This window comes from Megalobrama amblycephala, linkage group LG14, assembly GCF_018812025.1.
Source record: "Megalobrama amblycephala isolate DHTTF-2021 linkage group LG14, ASM1881202v1, whole genome shotgun sequence".
NCBI classification, from domain to species: domain Eukaryota; kingdom Metazoa; phylum Chordata; class Actinopteri; order Cypriniformes; family Xenocyprididae; genus Megalobrama; species Megalobrama amblycephala.
In genome coordinates, this window is record NC_063057.1 from 22,561,235 (window position 1) to 22,573,321 (window position 12,087).

A 12,087-nucleotide genomic window follows, 5' to 3' on the forward strand; every position below is an offset into this window, starting at 1 on the left:
TTCGGCCTGCTGAACATGAGACCGTTACAGTGGTGGCTCAAAACCAAGGGGTTCTCACCGAGGGGGAACTTATTTTGTATGATCAGAGTGCTCTAGACATATGGAAGAAACCTTGGTTTCTGTCCCAGGGACCTGTGTTGGGAGCTATCTTTCGTCGGGTCACCCTGATGACAGATGCATCCCTCACAGGCTGGGGGGCGATCATGAGTGGGCTGTGGCAGGACCATCATCTCTCATGGCACATAAATTGCCTGGAAATGATGGCTGTATTTCTAGCATTGAAATACTTCCTCCCAGACCTCAGAAATCAACATGTGTTGGTCAGATCAGACAACACAACAGTGATTTCATACTTAAATCATCAAGGGGGTCTGAGATCACGCCCACTTTACAAGTTGGTGAATCAGACCCTCTTGTGGTCCTAAGGGAAACTGCTCTCCCTCAGAGCAGTTTACATCCCAGGGTACCTGAATGTGGGAGCAGACTTCCTGTCGAGGCAGGGGCCAAGGCCCGGGGAATGGAGACTTCACCCCAAGGTGGTGAAGCTCTTATGGGAGAACTACGGCGAAGCCCAAGTGGATCTGTTTGCATCTCGAGAGACGACTCACTGTCCACTGTGGTTCTCGATGTCAAGCCCAGCACCTCTTGGGCTGGATGCTATGGTACAGCCGTGGCCAAGGCTACCGCTGTACGCATTTCCCCTGATTGTATTGCTCCCGGGAGTTCTGGAGAGAGTGCGCAGAGACGGGGCCCGTCTATTATTAATAGCCCCGTTCTGGCAGGCCCGAGTGTGGTTCTCGGACCTGATGTCCCTTCTCGACGGGTCTCCAATGGAGATTCCAATCAGGAGGGACCTTCTCTCTCAAGCGGGCGGTCTAATACTGCACCCCCACCCGGAGTTATGGATGCTGTGGGCGTGGCCTCTGAGGGGGCACAGCTCATAGATTCAGGTCTCTCAACTGAGGTTGTTGAGACCATACTCTAGTCCAGAGCTCCCTCCACGAGGAAACTTTATGCACTGAAGTGGAGATTATTCACTTCCTGGTACAAAGATCGCCGGTGGGATCCTGTCAACTGCCCAGTTAGCGCAGTTCTGGATTTCCTGCAAGACAGGTTTTCTTCAGGGTTATCCCCCTCCACACTAAAGGTGTACATGGCGGCCTTAGCTGCTTACCATGCTCCTTTCAGTGGAGTATCTCTGGGGAGACACCCGCATATAACTTGTTTCCTCCGTGGAACTTTAAGACTCAGACCTGCAATACGTACGAGAGTACCGGCTTGGGATTTTGCCGCTGTGTTACAGGGCCTATCTATGGCACCCTCCGACCTTATCGAAGAGGTATCAGAAAAGTTTTTAACACTAAAGACAGTGTTTCTTCTTACTATCTCGTCTCTCAAAAGAATTGGGGACATTCAAGCCTTATCGGTCTCTCCATCATGTCTGGAATTTGCGCCTGGGAATGTGAAGGCATTTTTACATCCCAGGATAGGGTATATCCCTAAGGTCTTCACTAATCCTGTGAGACCCATTGTGCTGCAGGCTCTCTGTCCGCCTCCATTTCAGTCACCGGACCAGGAGAAGTTAAATCTGCTGTGCCCAGTTAGGGCACTAGATGCATATGTCCACAGAGCTGCCCTGTGGAGAAAATCTGATCAATTGTTTATGTGTTTCAGAGCGCCGAGAAAAGGGCTCCCGGCATCTAAGCAGAGAATGAGCAAGTGGGTAGTTGAGGCTATCTCACTTGCTTATGAGTCGGTTGGACAGCCTTCACCATTGGCTGTTAGGGCTCACTCAACAAGGAGTATTTCTGTCTCTAAGGCTTTTATTTCTGGGGTTTTCTATCTGACATCTGTGATGCAGCAGGTTGGTCATCGCCACATACGTTAATGCGGTTCTATGAACTAGACCTCGGCTCCACTCTAGGGGCGCAGGTGCTTCTGTAGCGTGTGCACCTCGGCTTCACATGTACGGCCACTTGCTCATATGGCGGAAGTTGGCATTCTCGTTCCCATAGCGGCAACGGAGCGCGAGTTCCCTTGAAAGGGAACGTCTCGGTTATGTATATAACCTTAGCTCCCTGAATAGGGAACGAGACGCTGCGTTACTATGCCAAACACCCTGCATGCCCATAAGCGACTTGCTTCAGACCTTTTCAGAAGCTGAATGTGAGTGTGTTTGGGGCAGCTTTATGGTTCCTGGTCGTGACGTCACCCGCCTATGATGTTCTGTCTCCTGATTGGACAGATTGCATACGTGCTTCACGATGACATCACGCAGAGGCGTTCCCATAGCGGCAACGAAGCGCGAGTTCCCTTAAAAGGGAACTAAGGTTATATACATAACCGAGACGTTTTGTCTTTGTTTAACTGAAGGAAGTTTAGGCACATCCAGTTTTTAATTTCATCAATGCATTGGCACAAGGAGTCAATGGGGCTGTAGTCGTTAGGTGATAGGGCAAGGTAAATCTGGGTGTCATCTGCATAGCTGTGATATGCAATTTGGTTCTTATTATTTGGCTCAGTGGCAGCATATATAGGTTGAACAGGAGGGGTGCAAGTATTGAACCTTGAGGGACTCCGCATGTCATGGATGTCCACTCAGACTTATGGTCACCGATACATAACCTCTCCCTTCTAAGTATGACCTGAACCATTTAAGGACCATCCCAGAAAGCCCAACCCAGTTTTCCAGCCTGTCAAGAAAAATGTTGTGATCGACAGTGTCAAACGCAGCACTGAGGTCGAGAAGAACCAGCACTGATAATTTACCTGAATCTGTGTTTAGGCAAATTTCATTTATTATCTTTATGAGCACTGTCTCTGTGCTGTGATGTGGTCGGAAACCAGATTGAAAGTTGTCAAAGTATCCATTCAAGCCATATGAAAGGAAGATTTTAGATTGGCCTGTAGTTGCTCAATATGGTGTTATCCAGACTGCTCTTTTTCAGGAGGGGCTTAACAACTGCAGTTTTCAGGGATTTTGGAAAAGTCCCAGAGAGAAGTGAGGCGTTTACCACTTCTAGGAGATCTGCTTCTAAACAGTTAAACACACTTTTGAAAAAAGATGTGGGAAGTGTGTCAAGGGCGCAGGTTGATGTTTTAAGGTGCTGTACAAATTTTTCCAAAATTTACCATCAATTTCTTCGTAAATAGACATAATAGTGATCTGTTTTACCCCAGTGCAGCTCAAGGATGTGCTGATCGCCTTTCTGATATTATTAATTTTCTCAGAGAAGAAGGAAGCAAACTCACAGCATTTGCTGTCTGAGAGCATTTCACTGGGTATCTGACTTGGGGGGTTTGTTAGTCTCTCTACAGTATCAAAAAGAGTGCGGGTGTTGTTTAAGTTTCTGTTTATAATATTTGAGAAGAAGGTCTGTCTAGCTTTGCCTAGTTCCACATTGAAAGCATGAAGGTTATCTTTATAGATGTTATAGTGGATTTCAAGTTTTGTCTTTCGCCACATGTGCTCAGCTTTTCTGCATTGTCTTTTCATATTTTGCACTGCTGCTGAGTTTCTCCACGGTGCTTTTTGTCTGCCACTCTTCTTCCTGACTTTCACAGGAGCAATGTTATCAATAACATTCTGTACTTTTGAGTTAAAAGAATCAAGGAGAAAATCAACAGAGTCTGCAGATATGCTTGGTGTTAAAGATATAGCCTTCATAAACAGTACACTAGTATTCTTATTTAAGCATCACTTTTTGACCGAGACAGATCTAGCTTCAACAGTCAGAGAGATCAATATATCAAAGAAAATACAGAAATGATCTGATAGTGCTACATCCTTTAGACCCTTACTGATAATTAAATTTAGGGTATGTCCACGATTGTGTGTGGGTCCATGTACATGCTGAGTCAGATCAAAAGTATTCAAAACTGTTAGAATTTCTTTTGCCATACTGGATTCTGCATTTTCTATGTGGATGTTAAAGTCCCCAGTAATAGCAAAACAGTCAAACTCTGAGGAAATTGCTGATAACAGTTCTGTAAAGTCCTCCACAAAGGCTGGAGAATATTTTGGAGGCCTGTAAATAACTATAAGTAGAATGCGAGGAACACCTTTTAACACAATACCCAAGTATTCGAAAGACAAGTAATCACCAAATGACACTTGCTTGCATTGATAGACATCTTTAAATAGAGTAGCTGCACCTCCACTTCTCCTAACAGCTCTGCAGACACTCATAAAAGTAAAGTTAGGAGGGGCTGTTTCATTCAGGATTGTTGAACTGCAACTGTCTTCTAGCCATGTTTCAATTAGAAGCATAAAATCTAGGTTGTTTGGTTGTTTGTGGTTATTAAGTCATTGACTAGAAATGATTTATTTTTAAGTGAACGGATGTTTAAAAGTGCTAACTTAACAGTCTTACTTTCTGTCTCTACAGTAATCTTAGTTTGACTTGTAATAGGCAGCAGATTAACTGGGTTTGCCAAATGGTTTGAGAAGGCCTTAGGCTTTCTATAACGTAATAAAACAGAAATAGAGAAAGCAACAGGCACACTGGGTTCCCGCTTGTTCTGTAAACATTTGATAAAGTCACTGTTATCATAGCGGGGACCCGACACACATCACTGAGAGCTGTTATCGGTTGTTTTTGGTTCACCTAGAACAGACGGAGGAGATTGAGGGCCCTGCCGTTGTGGCAGGGGCCGAAGAGCTCTCGCAGGAGGAGGGGGAGGTCGAACTGGGTTATTAGTATCATAACTAGTTATAATTAATTATAAATATTTGGATCAGTTTATAAAATGAACTTAATGTAATAAAAATAATGAGTGTTTATTAATTCTAAGAAATGTTCATTTCCAGGTTATGGGAATAACAATCTTATTGTACAGCACTACTCAGAGCCTGTAGTCAGGATCTGCATGAATAGAGACTCCAGTATATGAGCGTGAAACACTGACAACTTTATGTGTGACATGAACAAGACTTTATTAACTAGACTAAACACTTAATTTGTATAGTTGGCTGGCCCAAATAAAATTTAAATTAGCAGTCTTTACGTAGTTCAGGCACCAGACAAGCTCAGTCTTGTAAAATAATAGTAAATAAAAGTACAGTTTTCTTTTTCCTTTTCCCCAAATAGCTTGATAAACCACCGATTACAAACACAAAGAGTCCCACACAAAGAAAGTTCAGTTTCACAGTTGTATTTTCACCAAATTAACAAGGAAGCAACAAAAAAAATTAAAGCAAGTTCAGTTTCATGATTATATTCTCACCAGCCATCAAGTAGGAATTAAACAAAAACAAGCAAACAAAAAATACTTAAAGCACATTCAGAGTATTTTTTTCACTAATTTGTTATTCAACATGAAGGATAAGCAAAAAAATAAAGAAAACAGAAATAAAAAACAAAAATTGGTGCTAATGAGGTAGAAGTATCTCTGATGTTTGAAAAAACTTGGCTGATTTAACACTTCATTTCTCAACAAGAGCGAGAGAAATAACAGGAAGCCAAAGAAAAACACATAAAACAGTTCAAAAGTTCTTCTATATCCTTCTTCTACATTTGCATTAAATCAAATGAAACATCATAATCAGAAAATGTCTTGTGAATTTGCGTGTGTGAGGTAAATCATATTCACTATGACCATTGTCTCGTCACATGCTTGCTACTGCTATGGATTACAGAAATTCAAAAATTTCCCCCATTTTTCAGAATAAATTTTGAATCTCCCGTGTAGACTATAGGAGAGTTATTCAAGGGCTGCCACCCGTCCTAAATCCGAAAGCCACACTAAAATCTGAGGCCTTCCAGAAGATTTCCAGTTTTTTACAATCACACATCTGCCCAGCATGATGCAGATCTGTATTCATTCTGATTCATTTTTTTAACATGACTTAAAGACTGAGGGCCACCAAGAATATATAAACTAGGACAGAGATCATACTGGGTCTGTGATATCTTTAAAATATAATCGTGCACCTCCCTCCAAAAATACTGGACTTCTGGACATTGCCATAAAACATGAAATAGGTTGCCCTCCTCTCTTCATTCAGGATTATCCTTAAAACCCGCTCTAAACAGCCTTCTGGGTGTCCAATAGAATCTGTATAATTTTAAATTGTATGAGACGTGTTCTAATATCTCTGGACATCAATTTTAAATTCCTCATCCCCAAATGTCCATCCCAAATCTTTTTCACAAATTATCTTAACCGCAGAACACATATTTTGGCCCATCTGGCTAATAAGTAAGGAATAATATTTAGACGCCTCATGGCCAGTACCCACAATCTTCTGATCATCTTGAGAGTGTTTTTACCCCTGGGAGCATATGAGGGGGAGGTAAAGATACTTGTGAGCAAATGTCTCATCTGTACATATTTGCTTAAGTCTCTCAAAAGATATTAAAGCATCATCCTCATAAAGATCTTCCATAACATGGGTGTTCCACCTATTAGCAATTTTGGATTGGCCCAAATAGCAGACGAAGGGCTTAAGAAAGGGTCAACCCCTAGAATACGACAAGTCTTCTTCCAAACTGTTTGGAGATGGGAAATTATTAGATGATTACACACTGTTAGTGGTAGTTTTGTTATCAATATGGACTCAAAAGGTACGGACAAGTGGATTTTCCCATAACTAACCATGGGGAGCTTGTTCTGGAGGTAACATCCGTTGTCCCAGGTGTCTCAATCCAAATGCATAATGATACAGAGATAACTTGGGAAGACCTAGTTCGCCCCTCTCAACTGGAAGCTGTAATTTCTCTAGCCAGTTTCTTCCCATTCCACAAAACTGCTTACATATCCTGTCAAATAAACTGAAATATTTTGAATGGACAGAGACTAGCTGGGAGCTTAAGACATAATTAATTTTAGGTATGGAGTTCATTTTTAATACATTGACTTTGCCCCAAAGGGAAAGAAAAAGGGGTGCCCATCTAGATGTGTCAGCTGAAATTTTCTCCAATAAGGGTTCGAGACTGACTTTAACAATATCCTTAAAGGGTCATGAAAGCCCAAAACACTTTTTTTGAGATGTAAACAGATATGTATAGGCTGCACATCATTGAAAACACTAAAGGTACTCATTAATGTTATTCATAAGTGAAAAATAGTTATTTTTTTCATTTTTGAGAGCGATTTCTGTCTTCCTGTTTGAAAAGCTGAGTCGGAGCAACGTCACAAAATCTGACGTCATCGTGTACTTTCGTATGCTGACGTAGACCGTTTCGAGCGAATCACGACATATATTCATGACATAAAGCTCATTTAATCCAATCACTGCGCTGTAGTATGCATACGATATGAGGAAGTATCACTTCTCTCGCCTTGGTCTCTTGTCATTCAGAGACATATCGTTGGTGTTCGTTTCCTCAGTGCTACAACACAATGTGTTTTCCTGAGACTCGACCAGAGCAGAGGTTTGTGTGCATGTGGATTGTTTTGCTGTAATCTACCAGCACAAATGGAAAATATGTTTGCGTGCGATTGCATTACAGCGGAGAATTCAAATGTCACAAAAGTGCGGCTCATTCACCTCTGTCTGCTCTAGTTGCATTCCCTCAGCACAGCAGCACGAGTCGTGTTTGTATTTTGCTCGCCATGCGGTCAGAACTGGAGTTTGAATACGAACACATGAAAAATACGACTGTTTTTATGATATAGACACGGAGCGCGCATATGCTCGGTTTCAGAGCGGAGCTCCGCGATGAGTTTAATAACACTAGCCACGTGACACATAGCTCATACAGAATAAAGTATCCATGTTTAAAGTTTTTATTTCACACATTCTCCTGCACCAAACATTTACCAGCACGGTGTAGTTATGCACACATATTTCATCAAGTCTTCTTCAAATGAATTATATGTGCAAACTGGACACTGATACAGTGGTGTAGCCTATCTGAACACGACGACACGATTATTATAAAAGACTGATTTTGAGACTGCAGTGCTCGTAAATGTAATCAAAGTAGCCTATTATTAAATATTCTTTCACATTTCTCCCTTGTGCTTGGGAGTTTGTTGTCATTTTCTCCGTGCTCATATATTAATATTTATTATATTGTATAATGAGTGTGTTGTATGTCTGTGCTTCATTGGTTGTTCTCTCCCCTCTTCTCCCCCTCTACACTCCCACTTTTCCAGAGCTTTACATGCCCATTTTCTAAGAGTTTTTTCAGCTCAGAGGTGTGAACGACCAGGGTAAAACAGGGGGGTTTCATGACCCTTTAAACTGACGGGGAAAGGTAATTTCTAAATATACAATGCCCTTGACAGGCCATTTAAATGTACAGGTCTGAAACAATGATTTTGGACAGTAAGCAGTCAGGGGTAGAGCCTCTGATTTGGACCAACTGACTTTGTACCCAGACAGTTTTGATAAATTATTTATCATACTAAGCAGTGCTGGAAGTGAATTAATTGGATCTGTGACAAAAAGCAAAATATCATCTGCATAAAGCATAATTTTCTGAGTTGAGCCCCCCACAACTACCCCAGGGAAGTTGGTATTTCATCTAATTGCCACAGCTAAGAGTTCCAACGGCAAACAAAAAAGTCAGGACCTATAGCGGTACTGACTGCTTGTAACTGCAGTATGGGGGTTACAGATGTAACTGTGTCAACCCCTTTTGCCCTACTCTGAGCCTTTTGTCTCGCTCCACACACTTCAACTGCATTTACATCTTTATCCATGAATCCAGTATTGCTATTGCCCTCTAGTCTACAGAAAGACTGTAAGTCAGGATAGCTTTTGTTACGTCCCAGGCATAAAGTTTGTCTAGGGAAAAGGGGAGTAACAGTGAAAAAATAAAATAACATGGAATGTTGGGGTGAGTGAGTGTGCCCGTCCCCTGCCCTGCACGACAGACAAGTTGAAGCTCAACAAAAGGGTTTATTAACAAAAGATATTTTTAGACAAAGTAAAAAGTAAATCAAAAGGAAGCAAAAGAGACTTCAGGAGGGGGGTATTGCCAAAATAACAAACAAAAGTACCCTCTGACTAGTTAAGGAGTAAAACTACTTAGACTACCAAAAGAAAACAAATAAACAACAGAAAAGTACACTAACTCCCTAACTAGCCAAAAACAGGAGAAAACTTATTACAAAAATCAAATAGGCACCCACCTCCCTACAGCTTCCAACACGTTTGAGCATGTAGATGACAGCAACAATGACTAGATGACCAAAACTCAGGCTACAATAAGCCTATTAGCTTTGTGGAAAAGCTTCACCGTCTCACAAAACGGAGGAACACAACACTCTGAAAGGCAGGCTTCAGTTTGAGTAGCTCTGGGAGCTTCTTTTCAGCATGCAGCCACAACGAGCCCCAGGTGTGACCAATCAACTAGATCTCTCTCTCCCCAGCACCTAGTAGAGTAGCAGAGAGACACACAGAGAAAAGGAAAAAAAAACAGCACACAGGACAGAATATATACACCAATAACACAATCATGGAACGTAACACTTTCATCTGACTGTCGGTCTTTTGAGTCACATTTAGTTAAGGCTTTGTTAACCCCCTGATTTGGGGCTTGGAGAAGTTTTGGCATGCCCTGACATTTGTGCTTTTTTCAGTTGTTCATAAACATATAAATGACAAAAGTGTCATTACACTGTATTCAGCACAAACTAGGCTACAATAATATGTGAGGAACATGTATGTACATGTTTGTATTTTTGAAGGAATAATGTTTATGCGTGGTTACTGAAAAAACAAAAAACTTAAGTCACTGAAATAAGGCCAAAAAAAGTATGTTAAATCTGTGTTCACAAGACTTCTGGTTATTGGAGGTTGTAGACTAGAGTTTTTGCTTCAGAATTATGTAAAAATTATGCTGACTACTCTTTCATATAAAACAGTAGAGAGATTTAAATTTTGTAAGACACTTTTTGTCAAGAAACACAGTATGCGTGGAGGCGTGAATCTGCATGAATAATGGGCCATTTACACCTGAGAAGACAAAAGAATTGCATAATAATGACCTGAAATGACTTGCATATTAATGAGGCCTTTCAGTCAGGTAGGCTGTGAAAAAAACCCCTCTGTAATAATGTCTCAGCTCATCATAAACAGCAATACTGTGAAATATTATTACAATTTAAAATAATTGTATTCTATTATATTCTTTAAAATATAATTTATTTCTGTGATGCAAAGTGTCTGAACAATTATGTTACCTCTATGGCATTTCATATAGGCTTTTAGCTTAAAAGCATGCACATTTGGAGAAATATTGATGGATTCTTATATATTTATGTCAATTTTCTATACTGAGAAGTAATATTTATTGTCATCACTATGAGTGCTGGATACTGTGTTTTTAATTCATACTTGCAGCCGGAGGGCGCTCTCTGCACATTTAGTCCACAAATTATTCTAAAGAAGAAGAGGACATTTCAGGAATGGTGTTTTTAATTCATACTTGCAGCTGGAGGGCGCTCTCTGTACTTCTTTAGGCCACAAATTCATATAAAGAAGAAAAGGAACTAGGAACTAACGGCATGTCTTCTAGAGATCGCTAACCATGGCTTTACCATCCAAATAAACACTTTTCAAGACAATAACTATATGATTGAGACGATGTATGCATGTATTGCCTCTGAATTTGCGTCTGAATAGCGCTCCCTCCGTGGGCGTGGCCGCATTAGCGGATAATGAGCTGAATCACAGACTTCTGACATGGCTCTTATTTTCATACAGATTACATAAACAGAGAATATTTGTTTTTGATTTGACTTACACGATTTAAAACCTGACATGTCAACGTTTCTTTAGACATAAGTGTCATTTTTTTTTTGTCATTAGTATTCATAAGTTACAGTTCATTTTCTGAGAACTATCAGATTGGAGTTCGTTCAGAGGGAGACGAGAGATCACGCATCATGTTAGTTTTCTTTATTTTACAAAAAGCACAACATTGTGTTTTTACTCTGAGTGTACACAAATAAAAGAAGACATTCTATAGTTTCAACTGATATGTTACTTATGTCTCTATGACAAGAAATGACGGAGTATTTTAAGTCTGTTTTGCTGCAATGTGAAAAAAAATCCTGCAAAACGCACCGGCATGTTTTCAGACCTCAGGGAGTTAAGGCCCAACTTCTGAGTGAGACGAGACACTCGAGTGTGCAACTGTTTGTTCTGCTCTTCTAACATAGCAATATGTTGGATTTGTTCTTTTGCAATGGATAGAGTAAATTCTCTGTGGCTGCAGATAATGCCCTTCATATTTTTCTTCCGAATACAAGCACCAAGTACATTTTGCATTCTTCAATGGACCAAACTTTTTCTGGATGAATCCCAAATTTCTTTGTCAAATCCAATCTGATTGACTCAGTCACTATTGAGTCCATGTGCTTTCCTAACAATGATTTGAACTCACTATCTGTCCATAAAGGGATAGCTAGTCCACCTTTCTCAGTTGTTGGAATTAGTCTAGCATTCTTTCTCAACATTTTGTAATGTCTTTCTGGCACAACAATACACTTCTACAATACACTATTAACCTAGTTAATACACATCATAATGTATTCAACCTTCTCTGGTGAGCAGAGTAGAACCAACTTGCTAACACACTGTAACAGTTGTAACCTTCCCTGAATTAACAGAAGACAACACAAATTATTAGCACTTTACACTAATTCTTCCCTGCCTGAACAGAGGATACCAATATTAGCATGTAATGCTAATCTTCCCTGCCTGAACAGAGGTTAACCATCTCTAAAAGAACATTTTTAGAGGATAACTTAGTTAACCAAACCCTACAGCTGTCTGTTAACTCTTCTCTGACAGCACAGAGGATAACAACTTTGTACTGGTCTTAAAGGTTCTTATGATTGGCTCCCATCTGAATTAGATTACATTTAAATGTTTTTTAAAACAATGTGAGAACTTAATGAAATCAGTAACAAGTAAAACGAATTTTAGAATGATAAAATGGTTGTTATTAAAATTCAAATATATAAATATCCCCATTTTTCATTATTTACTGCAGTCATGGCATCAAAACCCATTAAAGTGGCAGCTCTGGGAAGACCTCTGTATCCTGGTATGCTGTATGACTGCCGCAGTGATACCTTCATTCCAGGTGCTGTAAAATGATGTTTATTCCCTTTTTCATCCAAATG

The 12,087-nt window shown here is 40.4% G+C and overlaps 1 protein-coding gene across 1 annotated transcript in view; it reads left to right on the forward strand.

Moving 5' to 3' along the window:
* The window catches only part of LOC125244361 (stonustoxin subunit beta-like), a 42,770-nt gene that overhangs the window by 15,207 nt on the left and 15,476 nt on the right, over nt 1–12,087 (forward strand). The window contains exon 4 of the mRNA XM_048154450.1: nt 11,955–12,047. Coding sequence (XP_048010407.1) covers nt 11,957–12,047 — 91 coding nt within the window. The 5' untranslated portion in view covers nt 11,955–11,956. The remainder of the gene's footprint in view (nt 1–11,954; nt 12,048–12,087) is intronic.